This window comes from Neofelis nebulosa, chromosome 2, assembly GCF_028018385.1.
Source record: "Neofelis nebulosa isolate mNeoNeb1 chromosome 2, mNeoNeb1.pri, whole genome shotgun sequence".
NCBI lineage: Eukaryota > Metazoa > Chordata > Mammalia > Carnivora > Felidae > Neofelis > Neofelis nebulosa.
In genome coordinates this window covers 186856982-186877457 of record NC_080783.1, presented here as the reverse complement: position 1 = coordinate 186877457, position 20476 = coordinate 186856982, and the positions used below count along the sequence as shown (strand labels likewise).

Genomic DNA, 20476 nt, shown 5'->3' with positions numbered 1-20476 from the left:
ATCTGGGTTCTCTTTCGCTGTGACTTCAAGTAGATCCTCCCCTCCCTCAAACTCCTTTCCATCTGTTGCACAAGGTGGTTGGCTCACATTCTCTCCAAGATCCCTTCTAGTTCGGCTACTTAGCTGCTTGGCCGGGTCAGGCAGGGACTCGAGCGGGCGACTCCAGGGCTCTGCACCCCCGCCCACCTCCTGAGGCCTTCCTCGGCCGGGATCGAGGAGTCTGCTTTCCCCATATGAGCGGGGCCCGGCTGCCCCCACCGCGGTGCTCACCCCCAACAGCCAGCTCGTAAGGGGCCTGACAGCGTTAACGCCGCAGCTTTACCTCTCGACTCCAGGCGCGCCACAGCAGCTACCAGCGCACCCCACGCCGTCTCCGACTGCCAGTCCAAAAGCGCAGGCGCGCGATGGCCGAACAGATCGATGGGATGCGCTGGGCAGGCCCGCGTAGAAGGGACGAGAGTCGAGCAATAGATTTCATACAAAAAGCGCGCCCTATGAGAAGAGGAAGCTGGGCGGTCTGTATCCTTTCGTTCATTCACAAATCATCAACGCCCATTGAATGTGTTTCCCAGTGCTAGGCTCCTGGAATCTGCACAGGAACAAGCCACGGTCTCTTGCTTTAGGGAGTTCTCATTCTACCATATGGCCGACTACCACTCTGAAAAGAGAGCTCATTGGGAGCCGCAGTTTTGGGCTAGCGGGCGGAGAAACAGCCAAATACTCATGCAGGCAAGGGATTGCCAACGCTTTCTATGTCTGCAATGTCTAATGTGGCGACTCGCATCGGCTTTCTGAACCAGACTCTTATGGTATGGAAAACAATCACCTTTAATCATTGAAACTGGGAGAAGGAGGGGTGTCAGTGAAGACCTCATTGAGACAGTGACACTGAATAATGGCTTGAAGAGAGTGAGTCAGGTGGATATCTTGGGTAAGAGTCTTCCAAGCTGACTAGCTAGCAAGTGCAAAGGCCTTGAAGAGAGACTGCATGTTCAAAGAACCGTAGAGAGGCCAATATAGCTGAAGGGAAGTAAGCCAGGTGGAGAATGAATGATGGCAGAGGTCAGAGGCAATGGGAGAGAGGGTGGATAATTCAGATCTTGTGCGTCTTGTAAGCCATTGTGAGGATCTTGAATTAAGCAGAAGAAGAACATGATATGACAGGTTTTTAAAGGATCACTCTGATAGCTGTGTTAATAGACTCCCTGGAATCAGGGAGTCCACTTAAGTGGCTGCAACTGCGTTAGAGACCTCAAATGCCTGGATCTAGACAACTCCAACAATTGTGAGAGATAATAATGGATGTTGTAAGCAGTTAGTTTTGGGGTGGTTTATAAGCTATAGCAGATAACAAGAACAATGGCCACTCTCACACATTCCTGCAGTTTCCTAATCTTTTAGAAGCTTCCTCTTTTTCTGTCCATCTCTTAAACCTTGTGTTGCTTTAGCTCCTTGCAAATTAAGAGACAGAGTCTAATTTCTGCAATAAAAATAAAGGAGTTTTACTTCATTCAACAGTATTTATTGAGTGCCTAATAAGTGCCAAACAATGTCTTAGATGGTAGATGCTGGGGATACAACAGTCAGGACTTGTAATTTTTTCCCAGACCTTCAGTTGAAAGAATAAGAGCTCAGTTAGATGTCCGGGGGGAAGGGAGGAAGACCTGAGACTATTTCCATAAAACCAGCCTATTCCTACTCTGCCTTTTCTTCACTTTAGGCTGCTGGTGGAGTTACTAAATAATTACTTATTTTACCTAAAGAATGACACCAGGTATGTGGGTAAAAGGGAGCCATGGAGTGATTGGCTATAGAAGGCCTGAAACTTGACTACCCTTTCCTTCTATGGCAAGATACTGTCTCTCCTTGTTATTAGCTCAAGCAAACAGAAGCCTTGGGAATTACAGCATGTTTTTGAGGTAAGAACCAGTTATTAAGAACAGCATTCAACCCCATATCTGTCATCCATTTTAAAAGCTCATGTTTATTTTTTTTTCAATATATGAAATTTATTGTCAAATTGGTTTCCATACAACACCCAGTGCTCATCCCAAAAGGTGCCCTCCTCAATACCCATCACCCACCCTCCCCTCCCTCCCACCCCCCATCAACCCTCAGTTTGTTCTCAGTTTTTAACAGTCTCTTATGCTTTGGCTCTCTCCCACTCTAACCTCTTTTTTTTTTCCTTCCCCTCCCCCGTGGGTTTCTGTTAAGTTTCTCAGGATCCACATAAGAGTGAAACCATATGGTATCTGTCTTTCTCTGGATGGCTTATTTCACTTAGCATCACACTCTCCAGTTCCATCCACGTTGCTACAAAGGGCCATATTTCATTCTTTCTCATTGCCACGTAGTACTCCATTGTGTATATAAACCACAATTTCTTTATCCATTCATCAGTTGATGGACATTTCGGCTCTTTCCATAATTTGGCTATTGTTGAGAGTGCTGCTATAAACTTGGGGTACAAGTGCCCCTATGCATCAGTACTCCTGTATCCCTTGGGTAAATTCCTAGCAGTGCTATTGCTGGGTCATAGGGTAGGTCTATTTTTAATTTTTTGAGGAACCTCCACACTGTTTTCCAGAGTGGCTGCACCAATTTGCATTCCCACCAACGGTGCAAGAGGGTTCCCATTTCTCCACATCCTCGCCAGCATCTATAGTCTCCTGATTTGTTCATTTTGGCCACTCTGACTGGCGTGAGGTGATATCTGAGTGTGGTTTTGATTTGTATTTCCCTATTGAGGGGCGACGTTGAGCATCTTTTCATGTGCCTGTTGGCCATCTGGATGTCTTCTTTAGAGAAGTGTCTATTCATGTTTTCTGCCCATTTCTTCACTGGGTTATTTGTTTTTCGGGTGTGGAGTTTGGTGAGCTCTTTATAGATTTTGGATACTAGCCCTTTGTCCGATATGTCATTTGCAAATATCTTTTCCCATTCCGTTGGTTGCCTTTTAGTTTTGTTGGTTGTTTCCTTTGCTGTGCAGAATAAAAGCTCATGTTTAAACTAGCAGACATTTTCAGGGAATTTGTTCCTGTAGTTGACTACTTGAGGGATTGCTTCAGTTTAAACTGACTTGAAATTATTCCCTTAGGGAAGCAGTTTGCAAACTTTTTGATCTCTGGGCTCTTTACACTCTTAAAATATTGGGGACCCTTGGGGCACCTGGCTGGCTCAGTCTGTGGGGCATGCGACTCTTGATCTCCAGGTAGTAAGTTCAAGCCCATGCAGGGTGCAGAGATTACTTAAAAATAAAATTATTGGGGACCCCAAAGAACTTTTGTTTATATGGATTATATCAATTGATATTCACCATATTAAAAACTCAAACTGAGAAATTAAAAAACATTATTCACTTTTAAGATAAAAATAATACCATTACATGGTATCATAAATGTCATTTTTATGAAAACATAAGTTTTGAAAACAAAACAATTAGAAGAATGCTATGCTTTCACCTTTTTGCAGATCTCTTTAATATCTGGCTTAAGAGAAAACAGTTGGGGGGCACTTGGATGGCTCAGTCAGTTTTTTAAGCGTCAAACTCTTGATTTCGGCTCAGGTCATGATCTCATGGTTCATGAGATCAAGCCCTGTACCAGGCTCTGCACTGATAGCACAGAACCTGCTTGAGATTCTCTCTCTCTCTCTCTCTCTCTCTCTCTCTCTCTCTCTCTCTCAATCTCTGTGCTGCCCCCACCCCCCGCTGCTCTCTTTCTCAAAATAAATAAACATTTAAAAAAAGAAAGAAAACAACTGGCTTCTCCCATCAGTTATGATGCATTGTTTTGAGTGTATTCTATGGTAAAACCTGACTTCACAGAGATACACAATTAGAAAGGGAGAGATATTTTAATAGTCTCGTCAGATAGTTGTAGGTAATATTCTTTGATACTACATCAAAGCTCAATAAGTGGTAGTTTGTTAAAGATTTGTTGCAATGTAGAATCACTGTGTTTTTTTTAAATGTTTATTCATTGACAGAGAGAGAGAGAGACAAAGAGAGAGACAGAGCATGAGTAGGGGAGGGGCAGAGAGAGAGTGAAACACAGAATCTGAACCAGGTCCCAGGCTCTGAGCTGTCAGCACAGAGCCCGAGGCGGGCTCTAACCCCTGAATCATGAGATCATGACCTGAGCCGAAGTCAGACGCTTAACCAACTGAGCCACCCAGGAACCCCTAAAATCACTGTATTAATGACCTTGTTGTACTCTAATACTTGCACTTCAAATGGACATTTTACCTATGCATGATTTTAAAACTTGACACACTGATCACTTGTAAAATATTGGTTCACTGAATTATGCACATCATTCCATATGTTGACTCATTATATATATATGTATATATATGTATATATATATTATATACATACATTTTTAAATATATTTTTTATGTTTATTTATTTTGCGAGAGAGAGAGAACAAGCAGGGGAGGGGCAGAGAGAGAGGGAGAGAGAGAGAGAATCCCAAGCAGGCTCAACACTGGCAGCGTGGAGCCCAGTGTGGGGCTTGAACTCATGAATGGTGAAATCATGACCTAAGCTGAAACCAAGAGTCAGACGCTTAACTGACAGAGCCACCCAGGTGCCCCTTATTATAGTTTAAAAATTACATTTGTTAATATAACCACCAATCTCATCAGAAAATCCTTACATGTTGTAAGGCTGGTAAGCTTATGATGACAGATACAGGTTTTCCAAACTTCTGATTTTCTCTTTTAAGCTCAAATATTATCATTGGTAGCAAATACTATTAGTGGTTTTCCTTGAAGTGACTGGCTTACTTCATTAATTTTGATAGTTTGTATGTACTCAGGGACCAAGATTTATTTATTTATTTATTTTTAAATTTATTTTTTTTAACATTTATTTATTTTTGAGACAGAGAGAGACAGAGCATGAACGGGGGAGGGGCAGAGAGAGAGGGAGACACAGAATCGGAAGCAGGCTCCAGGCTCTGAGCCATCAGCCCAGAGCCTGACGCGGGGCTCGAACTCACGGACCGCGAGATCGTGACCTGAGCCGAAGTCGGACGCTCAACCGACTGAGCCACCCAGGCGCCCCCCAGGGACCAAGATTTAATAAAATTATGTTATTGCTTCATCAAAGACATTAAATGAAACTTTGCTTTATTATTATTTTATTACTATTATTTTTATTGCAAGTGTGTGGCAGTGAAGAATGCAATGCATGTTAATAGAGTTTGGTATCACTGCTTTGATTCATGCCAAAGCACCAGCAGTTTTAGCCACCATTGCTTTTGCACCATTAGTGCAAATATCAATTCAATGAAAGAGGCAAATCATATTTCAGTATTACTATGAAAGCAATTTTGACATGACAGATCCATTGAAAGGATCTTGAGGACTCCCAGAGGTCCATGGAGCATACTTTTAAGAACTGCTGCCTCATGGATTCCTTCTTTCTGCCTCCCACTGCTTCTAGTACTTACATTATGGCACTTATCACAAAATATTGTCATCCCTTTTTTATGTTTTCTCTATCACACTGGGAGCCCTTGGAGGACAAAGGCAATATCTTAGTTGCTCCTCTCTACCCAGGTCCCAGCAGCACAGGACCTGGGACATACTAAGTAAATAATAGAGTAAATTAAAAATTTCTCATAAATTTTCCCTTGACCTCCCATGTGGTGGTGGAAAAACGGAGTTGAGGGCCCAGGTCACTGACAACATCTCTTTTTCTGAACATTCCTTCTCACTAAATCAATCTATATTGTTATCTATATTATCCTTAGCCTCATTCTTATTATTTATTTTTATTTATTAATTACATGGGAAGTACTCAATAAATGCTTACTGAATAAAGACTGTTCCCTATAATGTTTGTTTCTTTAAAAAATTTTTTTTAACATTTATTCATTTTTGAAAGGCAGAGAGAGACAGAGCGCAAATGGGGGAGGAAGGGCATAGAGAGAGGGAGACACAGAAACAGAAGCAGGCTCTGGGCTCTGAGGTGTCAGCACAGAGCTTGACGTGGGGCTCAAACTCACAGAGCGTGAGATCATGACCTGAGCCGAAGTTGGCCACTTAACCGACTGAGGCACCCAGGCGCCCCTTATAATGTTTGTTTCTTGTTCACATTTCTTCCCCAGGGGACATTTGTATGTATGTGTTTATCTGTGGTGGGGACTAGCCCAAGAAGGTCAAGCTCCAAAGTTCTCTTTCAGCTTTCAAAGGAAACCTTTCAAAAGTTGGGCCTTGGCTCAGAAATACTCTTCCCACGGTCTGCAAGAGTTCTCTCTTTGGGAATTTGCTGGCCACATCATAATATTCATCTACTCCATTTGGCTGTGGACTTGTCAGTGGGGCAGGAAATTATTATTTTTAGAGTACTGAGTGAAAGATAAAAATGAAAAGAGAAACTCTACTTTGGCAACCAGTTGCAGGTCCTAAAATATTTGTGTTTTATTTTTGTACATAAGCCCACCAGTTGCCTAATGGATTCATAAGTTAGAGAGCAAATGATGCTATAGTGTTTCTATAAAGGGCTTGGAAGGAAACTTCATTAATTAGGACTTCAATATTTCCTTTCAAGCACACAGAATTTCATTGTTGTTGGCTTTAAAGGTCTGAATCTGGATTATTTATGGTTAAACAATTAAAAAATACTGATTTAATCAATTTGCTAGTTTTTCTCCTTTATTAGAAGCAAAATTTTCAGAGGGCTGATTTTCCTTGTTTTTAAATTGGAAAGTATGGTTTATGAGCTACACTTTATTTACTTATTGAACAGCTGTTTACTGAGTGACTGCTATGTGCCCAGGGCAGTTTAAGGCTCATAAGGTATATTAGTGAACAAATAAGGATCCTACCTCATCCCAACAGGCAGGGGTAGCATACATTATAAATAAATTTAAGTAATAAATGAGTAAACTGTGCAGCATATTAAAGTGTGATAAAACTTTGGAAATAAGAAAAAGTTAGAAAGAGGGACAGGGAGGGGAACACCACACTGGCAGCTATAAAGTCTTAAGAGTTTTATGGAGGTTATTGAAATTTGGGACTTGTGTCCCACTTAAATCTCTGTAACTTTCTATATAATAAATTTATGAGTATAATCAAAATGAACAGGTGAAATCAGTAAAAATGGTGAAGTCCCTCTAAAAATTCTCTCCTCCACAAAAGCAATGAGAATACTGTAAAAAATAGAATCAACTTTTTTGAACATGCATCATGAACAGTGAAACAATCATGTCACTTCTTTCAGTATGTTGGTAGTCACCATACATCTCTTAATTGTTTATACACAGACGGCAAGAATGTAGTTGTGTTGCTTCCTTGTCTCCCAGTGATAAACCCATGTGACATAAAAAAAAGGCGGGGGGCGCCTGGGTGGCTCAGTTGGTTGAGCGTACAACTTCAACTCAGGTCGTGATTTCATGGTTCATGAGTTCAAGCCCCACGTCAGGCTCTGTGCTGACAGCTCAGAGCCTGGAACCTGCTTTGGATTCAGTGTCTCCCTCTTTCTCTGCCCCTCCCCTGCTCATGCTCTGTTTCTGTCTCTCAAAAATGAATAAATGTTAAAAAAATAAAAAAAAAAAAGATAACAGAATTGGTCAACAAAATGAAAGTGCAGCAAAGAAAAGTGATAAGGCAGGAAGTGAAATTCAATTGAACATATATGGAGTTATACAAGAAATGGCTGATTGTGGGAATGTTAGTACTGCTATCATGAGAGAATATAGATACACAGCCAGAGGAATTTAGTGAAGGCTACTTTATCTACATAAAGGAGGAAAATATTTGTGACAAAAGGGAAGAAGATGTTCCAAAGGAACTTATGCCAGCAAAAAGTCCTTCACATTCAAGGAATTCTTAGAGATAAATTTAATGAGATTGTAAAATACAAAGAAGAGAATGTTGGAAGCTGATCCAAACTTAAAAAGGTATATGACAATTCATCAAAACATAGTGAAGATACTTGTTCCATATTTTAATAAAAGAGGCAAGCATTGTTCAAATTACTTTTGGTATGTTTTTTGCAAGAAAAACAGTTCTCAATTTCTCTAAATGCTTTAGATTACAAAGTAGTAAATAAATATTAGTTTAGTATATTTTGATTTCCCTCTACATTTATAACTGACAGTAAGAAAGTTTTTGATGCTTTGACAAAAATTTAAAGGTCACAGAACAATGGTAGTTTCTCCCACTGACTATTAAGGTCTCTTTGGTTTCAACTTGCAATGTCATTTTAATATTCTGGCAGTACTGTGAAAAATGATTTCTTTTTAAAAATTTTTTAGGATTTCGTATATATATATATATATATATATATATATATATATATATATATATAAATTTAGCACAAAATTATGAGGAGATAGCATTTCAAATCAAATCAACAGTAAAAGGATAGGTGCTTCAGAAAAGGAAGCTGAGAGGGGCGCCTGGGTGTCTCAGTCAGTTGAGGGTCTGACTTCAGCTCAGGTCATGATCTCACAGCTCATGAGTTCGAGCCCTGCATTGGGCTCTCTATGCTGACAGCTCGGAGCCTGGAGCCTACTTCATACTCTGTGTCTCCTTCTCTCTCTGCCCCTAACCCACTCACATTCTGTCTCTCTCGAAAATAAACATTAAAAAGAAAGGAAAACTGAGAAAACTTGGCCATGGTCAACAGCTAGTATGTGGAAAAACCAGGATATGAATACAGGGATGCTAACTCTACAGAATGTGCCCTTAACTAGTATAGTATGTTGACTTCACATAGAATATATTCAATATACAGTTTCTTCCATAGGGGTTTTGAATTCATAAAAATTTTAAATTTTGTAAATCAGGAAAGAACATATATGAAATTAAGTGGCAAAGTACAGACTGGGAAAACCAAGGTATTGCAACACCTGACACAATAAAGGTATTAATATACACTAAAGGGAGTAAAATTGATACATCCTGGCAATTTGGCAGTTTGATGGTGATTTCAGGATATTATTCTAAGGAAATAATCAAATAGGTATGGAAGGATATATGCGTGAGGGTGTTTATTATAATACTTGTAGTTTTCAACATCAAAATTTTGTAGACAACCTTAATATCCATCTACAGAGTTTTTGTTTTGTTTTATTGTAACCTCTATGCCTGATGTGGGGCTTGAACTCATGACAGTGAGATTAAATGTTGCATGCTCTACTGACTGAGCCAGCCAGGTGCCCCAGTAGAGGGTTTTAAATGAGAAGTCAGGAAAATTTCTTAAAATGTAACAAAATGCAGGTAATAAAAATAAGTTAAAATGAGTATGCCCCTTGCCCCAGTGACCATCATTTCTGCCTCTAGTCTCTCCTTTTCAAATTCATTTTCTACACAGATGCCAAAGGCAGATCTAATCATGTCACTCCCTTGCTGGACACCCTCATGGCTTGGCAATGCAAAATCCTAAAACAAGCTTCTAAGGCTGGAGTATCTTCTCTCTCTTCCCTCAATAGTCCAGGAACACAGGACTCAACATATTTCTTGGCTGGACTTTGTGCCCAGTTATTCTGCCTAAGGATTTAGCATTCCATTGAGCCCCACTGGTTAGTATCACCCTGCTCTTTTAACAATACCCTTTGCTACTCCTTTGGAACTCTTACACAAATGTTATTAAATATTGTGTATGCAATTATTTAATATACTCTCTCCCGTGAGACTTTAAATTCCTAGAGAGCAAAAATTATCTGTTTAGCCAACATTTTCCCCATTGTGCCTAGTATAATGCCTGACATGGTTGCTTGATGCATTCATTGAATGAATGAATGAAAAGCAAGCTACAAAATAAACAGTGTGAGTCCAATTTGGTAAAGGAGGGGCCAAACCAGTACCAGACACAGAAATAAGAATAGCCCCAGCCTGTACATGCTGGCCAGGCTCTTCCCTGAGAAGGGGAATGTGCTCCTCTGATAGGTGGAATGAGGGGGCAGGCTGCACAAGGGGGTGGGAGCTTGCTGGGAAGAACAGAGCTGGATGAGAGTGGCAGCCTCAGGGGCTCCTACCCTTCTACCTCCCTGGACAGGAAGGGGCTGCCACAAGAGGGAGGTAAATCTCTTGTGGACCACCCAAGGTACAGGCATTGGAGTCACAAGATGAGGGCTGCCTGGGAGGCTCAGCTGGGGTATTAGACACAGAGTTATGGGGAGATAGGCCTTGGGGAACACACAGCCCCAGAGGGAGGGTTCAAGGCCAAGGCCTGGAGTTTCCCAGCCAGGGCAGCATGGAGGAGCATTGGGAGAGTGAATGCCACTTCACTTGAGACCATGCTTGAGGTCAACTCCTTCTGCTGGGGGAGGGGGATGGGTCTATAAGCTCAGGAGATCTCTCACCAGGTACTTGTCCTTAAAGACTGCACCCTAGCTACGTGGCAATTGGAGGCAGTGTGGTGGGTGAATGAGTAGCTGTGCTGCTGTGTCTTTTGTCAAAAGCTTGACCTGGCTGGTTTATCAGCATCTCAAGGCTTTGTCTTTTATGATGTCAAATTCTTCTGCCTACCTGGTTCCTGAAGGTGGATTCCCATCCTCCATCCCAGAAGATGCCAGGCCAGGCTTTGCACACCACTGCCCCCTCTCCCAGTAGCGTCCTTATTTCCCTGCTTATCTCCAAATTTAATGTTTGTCACTGTGAGACTCACCACTCCTACTTGACACATGATCTCCCTGGCTTCCAGCCAAGAGCCCTGAAGTCCTAGAAGAACCTTCTCTGCCATCCCTCTGGAGCCCAATAAACACATTCTGAAGGAATGAATACATCCATTTATTAAACTTTCCCATGTGCAAGATCTTCTTTGATGGGGTGTCATGGAGGCCCTTAAGGGAGGAGCACTGGGGCATAGACCTGCATAAGGCTTAGGAGCAGGTTTAAAGTCTAAGCTTTGAGTTGGGTAAAAGGGAGCTACTGAAGATTTCAGAGAGGACATAACTGGCTTTAACCTTGCACAATCTTGGAGATGACACAGCAGATGGGGAATCAGGCTGGAGGCAATGCAGAAGCATTGAATACAGTATGGTGGTGGTGATTTAACGTTGAGAACATGTAGGTTCTGAGCCAAAGAAGGTGATGGCACTCTGTAGTTTGAGACTGGGTTGGAGGGAGGGCAGAGCTCACACTTTGGGTATGGAGGGAGAGGAGGAAAATACAAGTATGTGAGTGAGAAGATGCTTAGCTGCTGCTTCATTCTTGGGGCAGGTGACCAAAGAGGATAGCCATTACTCCAATGCCTTGTTTGGGGAGGAGCCTCCACCACCCTCCAGAGGTTTTAGTTTTGAATCCAGGCTGAAGCCAGAGAAAAACAAGCAGCAAAAGGCCGGGGGGGTGGGGGTGGGGGGCGGGGAGGAGCAAAAAAAAAAAAAAAAAGCAACAACAAAAAACTGAAGTAAAGTCCATGGGGTGGGGAGCTAGAAGGCCCCCTTCAAGTAGCTCAGGCCTGGCAGCTTGTGCTGGGCTTGTGGGATTCCCTCTCACAGATGATGAACAACTCGGGAAGCAACCCCGAGCACGCACAGGGCTTGTGGGTCTGTGGGGCTGGGCCACCAGGGTCAACCCACCACCCCCACTCCAAGCAGACACAGGGGCGTGCTGTCTTTTTCTGAGCATGTCAGCTCAGGTCAGGAGTATGCAGACCCCACTGGTCCAGGGAACATGTCTTCACCCTGGGCGCCGCCTAGTGGGACCTGTGCAGGCAAGGTCCTGCTGGCCCGAGGCTGCCCCCTGGTGCCGCCTCACTCCTCCCAAGGGCTCATGTCAGTGTCAATGGCCACGCAGTTGTACGCCGCATAGCGGAGCTTCTCCTCGCACACCTTGGCACTGAGGGAGACGGAGACTTGGTCAGCACCAGGTGCAGAGGTCCTTCCATCACTACGAGGGTCAGTGCGGTCAGTGCGCGGGGTGATGGGTGATGGGGTTCCAGTTTGTGCACTTCAGTACTGGAAGTCCTCCTCCATCCTAGGATACCACTCCTTCCCCCACTCCCCACTCTCTAGGTTTGAGCCTAAGAAACCCACCTGGCATAATGTGGTAGGAAGAGGGTGCTTGAACAAGTTGAAGACTCAGGCAGCGCATCTGTAGTTTCATAGCTGGGAGCGTGGAGGGGCCACAGATTAGAAAGAATTGTAGGGGCACAGGGTAGGGGTCTGACATGTGAGTATGTGTGGGGGGAAGAGGGCAAAGGCCAGCCACAGACCCTTTGGACCCCTACCCCTGCCACCTGCACTCACCCCAGTTTGTCTGGGTAGATATAGATCCGTGCTGGCAGACGGCTGCGGCCAGTGACAAAGCGCAGGAAGCGGCTCCGGTCCTCTGGATGGAGAAGGAAATCAGTACCTGCACTAATGGTGGGGGAGGTTCTACAATTTCTACCCTGTTTCTGTATCCCACAAGTGGAGTCTGAACCCAGGCATCACTCTCCCCTCCTCCACTGACCGTTGGTGAAGTTGTTCAGTGCTTCCCAAAAATATTGCACTCGAGTGTCAGATGGCTCGAAGTCCTCAAACCGGGCTGGGGACAAAGTCAGAATTCATTCTTAGGTCCTAACCTACCTAGTCCTAAGCCTCTATCCCTGTGTTGCCCTGCCCCACACTCACTGAGCTTTCGTAGAGCGTCCACAGTGACCTCTGGGTCCCCGCACACTTTCTTCTCCAATTCCTGCCAGGTCAGCAAGTCCAGCACAGCCTGTGGCACCACCTTTAGCAGTCCTGCCTGCATGGCTGCCACCTGGAGAAGGAGGGAGAGGCCTGGCTAGGGAAGAGGGCACAACTCCCAAATCAGTGTGTGGTGGAGTCACTTGGCATCCACTCATAGAGATAATGGGGGACATGACATGATGTTTGTTTAGCACTAGGGGCCACCTCTGAACCCCACCAACAAGCAGGAATGTAGGGCAGAGGAATGGTAGGGGCCAGAGTTCTTGGGATTGGGTACTGGTAGCCTATTAGGCTAGGCTCTGATTATCAGGAGCTGTGCAAAGCTCTCTGTTCTCCTGGCCTCTGGGTGGTACCTGCTCCTTGCTCTCTTCTAGCCGCGTCTTCTGCACCAGTTGGATGAAACGGGAACGGTCTTCATATCCCACTATGATGCCTGCACCCCCGGGGATCAACTCTACTACTTGCTGGTCACTCAGTACAGTGGTGAATGTTAGTTCCTTCCCAAATTTGAACTCAAATGTCTCCTTGTCCATTCCTTCCATCACTTCCAAGAGCTTCACCTGGGGGTTGGAGAGAGGCAAGGAGGTCAGCCTTTCATTGTTGAGACAATGTTGTTTTCTCTCAAGATGCTCACAGGGAAGCAGGAGAGGCAGACAGGCAAGGCAGTCCCATGCAGGTAATGAGGGCAGTGAGGAGGTCAGTACAAGGGCTATGAAAGCATCAAGACAACACTTCCTTGGCTGCCAGGGAAGGTGTCCTGCAGGAAATGGCATCCAAGCTAAAACCTAAATGATGGCTGATTGTTGGCTGGGCCACAGGAAGTCAGGAGAGAGAACATCTTGAAAAAAGGTTGAAAGAGCAAAAGGCCTGTGGAATCTGTTTGGCTAGAGCCTGAATGTGAACTAAGTGGACAGGCATACAGAGGTCATATAAGGTTTGTCAGGTTCTGCATTTTACCCTAAGCCCAGAGCAGAGACACTGAAGGGTTTAAACAAGAGGAGGGAAATGAATTACTCTGGCTGCAGGAGATCAGATGGGTAAGAATGGACATAGGAACACCAACTCTGCAGTCACTGATTGTGTCAGAAAGGAAAGTGGCCTGAACGAGGAGGAGAGTGGTGAAATAGAAGAAGTGGACAGATTCCAGAGGGAGATGTAACAGAATGTGGGAGGTGAGGGAAAAGGAGGAATGAAGGCTGACACTGAGGCCCTTGGTATGGGGAAGGGTGGGTAGTGGTGCTGTTCTGAGACAGGGACCCCTAGAGGGCAGTAGACTGGGAGGTGATGAATTCCCAGTGCTGAGCCTGAGGTTCCATCTGGGGCAGATGTCCTGCAGGCAGATGCATATATGACTCCAAACTTAGGAAAGAGGCTGGAGATGGAAGTAAGATTTTAGGGGTCACCAGAATAAAGAAAGTAGTTGAAGCCATGGGAACAGAAGGAGCACATGTGAGGTTAGAGAAGGTTCAAGACATCCTTTGGGAGCAGCAATCTTCAGGGGCTGCACAGAGTAAACGCCAGGTCCAGGCCTTACTTACCAGCACAGAGTCCACAGCTGGGAAGTCCTTGCTCCAACTCACTTCCTCACCAGAGAGCTGCTTCCATACAAAACCAGGCAGAGCCAGGACCTATGGGACAAATAATCACTATGGTATTCTCACATTGGGCTGCCCAGGTTTGGGTGGTTCTTCTTTCCAGGGGCCAGGCTCATCTGATGTGGGTACAGATTAGGCTACTCACCAAGAATTCCTTACCCCGAAGGGCAGCCCCCATCAGCTGTCCAATCCATTCATATTTGGCAAAGTCTCGGCAGGAGGGGTTAGGCACATACATGTCCCGGGCCTCACCAGTGCCATTGCCCTGCCCCCAAGATAGAGCTGTCAGCATGGCATGGAATGGACCCTACTTTGTTGCCCCAGATTCTCCAAAGACTTGCCTGCACACTTTCCACCAGAGGCCCTGAATGATCCCTGACTGTAGAATGGCCCCTCCTTTCCTGTCTGCCCAGAGGCTGCCCCAGGCAACTCGGTCCCTCCTCTGCTCCCTCTCTAGTTCAGCACCTGGGAGGTTTGCAGAGATGAACAGCAGAAACAACTTGAGAAGTAGAGACAGGAGATTACCTGGTTGGCTGTGCGCACAAAGAAGGGCAGAGGCACAGGGGTGTCTGCTGAGCTAGGGCACAACTCTTCTGACATGTCTGCCAGGCTATCTCGGAAACCACCCCCTGAAATGACACAGATGCTCTCCACTGGGGAATTCAAGAGTCCCAGCCCCCATAAAGGGTTAATAAGCAGGTCTTCTATCTTGGTTAGCTCGTGACCCCAGAAGCCTCTACCACTCTGAAGGCTGGACCCTTATTATCCTTTGTCAGGGCCTCACCTTGGTCAATGATGCCTTCTGCAATGAATTTACACTCCCACCACTGGTCATAGCGCATGGGCCACCTGTAAGAAGGAGTGGATGCTGGGCCAGGGCTCAGGATGGTTCACAGGACACCAGCCAGAAGTAGGGGCTACGGAGGGGTAATGGTGAAGGGTTCCAGAAGCAGTGTGCGGGTATATATAGTTTATGTAACTCCAGCACAAATCCCTCAACCTCATGCCATACCTGTAGTCCAAGGGTTTTTCATACTTGTCAGAGGGCTTGAGGCCTTCATAAACCTGGGGGCAGGGGAAAAGGGAGGGAGTTATAGGAAAGTCTGTTTCAAGATCTGGCCCCACTTTAGACCAAAGACCTTACTCAGGTTCCTCTTGGTCCAGCCCCCAGGCCCTTTACTGACCCTCCCTTGGTCCGACCCCAAGTGGTCCAGACCTGGGTGAAGACTGCGTTCTTGCAGGCAGGGTCCCTTAAGGGGCAGGCACGGTGTTCCATGGCAAGGCGCCGGTTGATGTACAGGCGTGGCATGAAGCTGGGCTTGCTGCTTTCTGAGTCACGCAAGCACTGGGCCACTAGCCCTGGCCTTTGGCGTGATAGCAGCAGGAACTGCTTCACTTGCTGGTGAGGAGAGGTGGCCAGAGCAAGACTGGCAGGCAGTCAGTCTCTGTCCAGGACCCGGAACCTTCCTCTATGCCTGGACCCAATTCCATGGTTCTAGTCCATGCCTAATTCATCCCCCCCACGACCCTCCCCTTCCTTGTTTCCCATCTCTCCCTTAGTCCAGTCACCGGGGTTGGGGGGGCGAGTACTTTCTCAAACAAAAAATCAAACTTTGTCGTTACCTACTTAAAACCCTTCCAATAGCTTCACTGACCTGGGACATAGTCCTTGCTTCACAGCCTGGCCCATAGTGCCCTCTGCTATCAGGGCCTGCTATTTGCCTCCCCACTCCCAGCCTCATCCCCAGGTCATACTCACATTTACCTGTATACTTAAGTTATCTAGCAGCTAACAACTCCCAGTATGCACCTTTCATGCAATCTGCCTTGTGCACACTGTCACTTCTTCACCCCAGCTCTTGTATATTTCATATACTATCTGGGAGAACAGCATGCCTACCACTGAATTTTAACTATCTGTGTCTGGCTTTTTTCCTACATTCCCAGAGCCCAGCAAAGGTCCAGGCCTAGAGTAGGTTTGAAGAACTCTGTGTAAAAGGGTGAATGCTTGCATGAACAGAAAGGAGGAGCCCACTGCTGAGACCAATACTAGGTGGGCCAGGCTCACCTTAATCTCACTGAAGGTGCCAAGCGTGTGATCCCAGGCAGGTACCAGGTGGTGTAGGACACTGTCTAGGATCTTTATGAATCTGGGGTGAGTGGATAAAGATAATGCAACTAAAGAAAGTAGCATGGATTTAAGACCCTCTCACTCCCCAACACATAAAGACAGGAGAAGGCAGGGCCCAGGGGCTGCCCTGACCCTTGAAGTGGAAGAGCTTACAGTACAGGGCCTTGAGAACCTCCTTCATACAGACATGTGAGGTTCAGGATGGGGGGAAAGGACGGGCCGGGCAGGCCCAGGACCACAGCCACCTCTGCAGGAGAACAGCTCTGCGGTACAGTACTTCAGGGTCAGTGCCTTCGAGGCGTGGGTATCGCACCAGACTGGTTGGCTGGAACAGGTCTGCATTTAACCCTAGTTCCCGCTGTCTAGATGACTTGATCTTGATCCCTCGAAGACGCACGTCAATCCCATCATCTGGGGGAAGGAGTCAGAGCAAAGTTACTTAGGGCACTTACTGCCTCTTTGGTTCTCAGAGCTGAGAATGGCTCTTTGATGCTCAGACTTTTGTCACCCATAGCCCCTAGAAACTTGGGACCTTTGTGAGCCCCTTCTACTCATCTGACTCTGATTATTATATTCTTTGCCGGTTCCTCCATCCATCACTGTAATATTGGGATGCCTGAGGGTCCCAACTCAGTTCCTCTTCCAGATGAGCCCAAAACCTCTATGGCTTTAAGGAAGGCATATACCTGGCGCCTCCCACCTGGCTCAGGCCCAAAGCTTCAAATCCTGGAGTTAGTTTGATAGCCTTCATCCCAACTCCAACCCATTTCTTCTCTACACTCACTAACAGCTAGCCACTATCTATACTCTGTCACTCCCTTTCCCTCCTTATAGCCTTAAGCCCCACCTCGGCACTCCACGATGCGGATCTCGATGACTGGGAGATGAACGGTCATGTCCTCCAGGACACAGACATCCCCGATCAGGGTCCTGAGGAGATGGATGTGAGGCACTTTGAATACCCCTTGCCTGTAGGGATTGCTGGGCTCTAACCTAACCTTATGCTTCCAAGTGGGGGCAGGCCCCATTACTAGAATCATGCCCCATATCCCCTCCCAGACCAGCTTGCTCACTCACTCATCAATGCTCACGTCACTCAGCTTCTTCAGGTTGTCCCCTTCGCCTCCATAGATCACTACCCGCTTAGGCATAAAGTTGTCATCTGTGGTATCCACTGTGAGCAGCAGCTTCCTAGGTGGTCAGAGTATACACATAGGTCTCTGTATACTTATAAGCACTTGGCCTGCCCACCCTGTCCTACCTCAGAGCCCACTCACTTGACAATGGTGCCCTTTTTCATGGTAAGCCGTACCCAGTGCTGGCACTGGGAACCATCACTCTCCCAGTAGGTGTCTGCGTTACTGTCCGTCAGGCAGGACACATTGAACTCCTCCTGGGGTGGGGCAGAGAGGTGGAGTCAGTGTTTACCCCACTCTCTGCACTGGGAGGTGTGCTTTGGGCCAGGGAGCACAAGAAAAAAAATACATGGAGCTGGTCAAAAGCACAGCTGGTATGTGTGCAAGTGGGGATTCCTACAGGACTTCCAAAATACAGTGCTGGACTAAGTCTGGCCTGTGGGGTTCAGGTTTGGCCCTGGCTTAGAGGTGAGGGTTCTGGATCTAGCAAGATGGGACATCTTGCTTGGGGTGGGAGGAGTCCCAGCACCCACCGTGTAGGAGGAAACGTCTATGCTCTCCACATACTGCTTCACGCTACCCAGGTTCTCATCTTCCTTGCCCAGGTGGTCGTACAAGAAGTGGATCAGGTCTTCGTCACACTCGTAGGTCCACGTCGGGGGCACATAGCTAAGCAACCCCAAGTCCCTAATTAGGTCAGGCCCAGACCTGCAGATCCTTCCTCCCTATCCCACCCCAGCGCACTCACAGTAGCCTTTGTACAGCTTCCGTGTATGCCTCGGCTGGCTGGGGCCTTGATCCAAGGCGATGAGAGTATGTCAGGTCCACTACTTGTTCCCATCTGTGGGCACAGAGTAGGGGGTGGGATGGGGAGACATCACTGGGCAGAATGACACCCCCAGTGGGCTTTCTCCAGAGCTCAATCTCCACCAATCTAGGCCTCCAGAAGCTTCACCCCAGCTCCATTCAGGTGCCGCCCCTTCCTGCTCTTAACCCCGCCTTCAGTCCACATCCCACCTCCCTCGCTGTGCCACACTTCCTTCCCGGCCTAGGTATCAGGCATCAAGCTCCGCCCTTTCAAGTGCAGCACCTGAGCACAGGTCGGTAGTCCACGCCAAAGAGCTGCTGCTGCCGCTGAAGATGGTCAGGTGTGTCGATGGGTACGAGGCGGGCCCCGCCCTCCGCCGGTCGGCACACCAGCAGCCAGCCTTCGTTCAGTCCGCAGTCGCCCAGGTGTTCTGCCAGCTGCTCCTGCCAAGAAGCGCAAGATGGGAACAGCCGTCAGGGAACTGCCCAGCGGCCCGCCCTGCCCAGCCCAAGGCAAAGAACACGGAACGCAATGCCAGCTCAATGTGGGGGTGGGGAGGAGAACAGCCTGGAGCTTCCCTGGCCCCGGGGTCTTTTGCGGAGCCCAGGGCAGGCCTGGGAGTACCTTGGTCAGCTTCACCCAGAGCCCGTGGCCGTTGCACAGCTCCTCTCCGGTAGTACGCACGCAGGCGCCGCGCCGGAGCTCAATGCTGTCGCGGGCAGCGCGGAGGGGCCCGGAGCCGGTACCAGGGGCGGGGCCCGCGGCTCCCACGCGCAGCCCCAGGCCCTCCGCCTCCCACACCGGTAGCAACACGCGCGAGGGTCCCGCCGGGTCCTTGTAAAGCTTGTAGAGCACCTCGCGCGGAACGAAGGCCAACGCCTTTGGTAGCGGCCGTCCGGCGCGGAGGCTCTGCGCTGCCTCCGCCAGGAAGCGCACGCGGCCCAGCAGCTGCCGAGGGGACTCTAGAGCCGCGCCCGGGCCTGGGCCCGCCATGGCGAAACAGCAAAAAGGCCAGGGGCGGTTGAGCTGCTGAAGCCGCCGCCACGAAGGCTTATCAAGCTTCTCACCACGCTCTGCCCCGCCTTCGGCCAGCCCTTGCCGTAAATTCTGGACTAAGGGCATCCCTCGCGCCCGCCGTATTATCCTATGTACCCGGATACTTAATCTTTTTGCAAACCAACGTGCCTCCCACTCAGCCAACCAGACCCAAGTTCAGTAGTCTCCAACCTGATCAGTCTCCCCTTTTTCATCCTTATTGCTGCTACCATTTTATACCCTCATTGAACCACAATCATATCTAGCCTGAATCATTGTAACAGCCATTTTTCTCGTTCTCTGGCCTCCTGTTTTTGCCTTCCCACACCCAATGAGTCATACTAAAACCAGAAGAATCTTTAAAAATCTTCTAGATATCCTCTCAGGCTCCCCATCCTAGGGGCAGTGTTACTAAAACGTTTGGCGGAATAGTCCCCTGCTCGACCCTACCAGTGACACGAGTCTTGAGTTGTTCAGGCTTGCTCCTGGTAGTTATTCCTAATCCTAGGACACACAGTTTCTCCCAGTAATCCTGAACCAGAAGAGAAGAAAGGTGCAAGGTGGGAAAGGGACTCCAAGGTGGTTAGATAGGATAGAGGCAAAAAAAAAAAAAAAAAAAAAAAAAAAAAAAAGAAAGAAAGAAAAAGAAAGATGGACAGGTGTTGAAGTACAACCATAGAGGAAAAGGAAACTTTGTCTTGTGCCCTCCCCTGCAACCAGTTTTACTGAGATATAATTCATACTCCATATAATTTACCCATCTAAAGTGTACAATTCAATGGTTTTTGATATATTAATTTTTAAAATTGTGTTAAGTGTAACAAAATTTTCCATTTTAACCATTTTAAGAGTACCATTATCTATTTTCAAAGCTTTTTCATCACTCTAAATAGAAACTCTTTCTCTTTAAGCAATAACTCCTCATGGACTCCTCGTCCCAGCCCCTGGTAAATTCTAATCTACTTTCTGCCTCTATGAATTAACCTATCCTAGATATTCTATAGGTGGAACCATACAATATTTGTCCCTTTGTATCTGTCTTATTTCACTTAGCGTAATGTTACAATAATATTGTAGCATGTATCAAAACTTAATGTATTTTTATGGGCTGAATAATATTCCATTATACATATGTGTGT

General features: G+C 46.7%; 2 protein-coding genes across 7 annotated transcripts in view; both read right to left on the bottom strand.

Moving 5' to 3' along the window:
* The window catches only part of EIF2B3 (eukaryotic translation initiation factor 2B subunit gamma), a 120525-nt gene extending 120072 nt beyond the window's left edge, over positions 1 to 453 (bottom strand). For 2 of the 3 annotated variants that reach the window (XM_058717631.1, XM_058717634.1), the window contains exon 1: positions 323 to 453. The gene's annotated coding sequence lies outside the window, so the exon portion shown is untranslated. Of the gene's footprint in view, positions 1 to 270 lie in introns of all 3 variants that reach the window. The other variant, XM_058717632.1, reaches the window with a different exon arrangement.
* A 10277-nt stretch (positions 454 to 10730) lies between these two features.
* Positions 10731 to 19382, bottom strand: HECTD3 (HECT domain E3 ubiquitin protein ligase 3). Of its 4 annotated transcripts, none has more exons than XM_058717627.1 (21): positions 18927 to 19380; positions 18585 to 18745; positions 18243 to 18335; positions 18028 to 18163; positions 17636 to 17751; positions 17436 to 17549; positions 17206 to 17288; positions 16604 to 16769; positions 16296 to 16377; positions 15444 to 15626; positions 15240 to 15292; positions 15012 to 15076; positions 14753 to 14856; positions 14373 to 14492; positions 14171 to 14260; positions 12986 to 13192; positions 12573 to 12702; positions 12412 to 12486; positions 12207 to 12288; positions 11994 to 12065; positions 10731 to 11098 (listed from the first exon to the last, which is right to left on the bottom strand). In XM_058717627.1, the coding sequence occupies exons 1-21, from the start codon at positions 19293 to 19295 to the stop codon at positions 10960 to 10962; spliced, it is 2640 nt and encodes an 879-aa protein (XP_058573610.1). In that variant the 5' UTR covers positions 19296 to 19380; the 3' UTR covers positions 10731 to 10959. The 4 variants fall into 4 exon arrangements, with proteins under 4 accessions (XP_058573610.1, XP_058573613.1, XP_058573611.1 ...); XM_058717628.1 differs by lacking the exon at positions 10731 to 11098 and adding an exon at positions 11306 to 11847 and having other exon boundaries at positions 18927 to 19382; XM_058717629.1 differs by lacking the exon at positions 10731 to 11098 and adding an exon at positions 11306 to 11796.
* Between the last annotated feature and the right edge of the window lie 1094 nt (positions 19383 to 20476).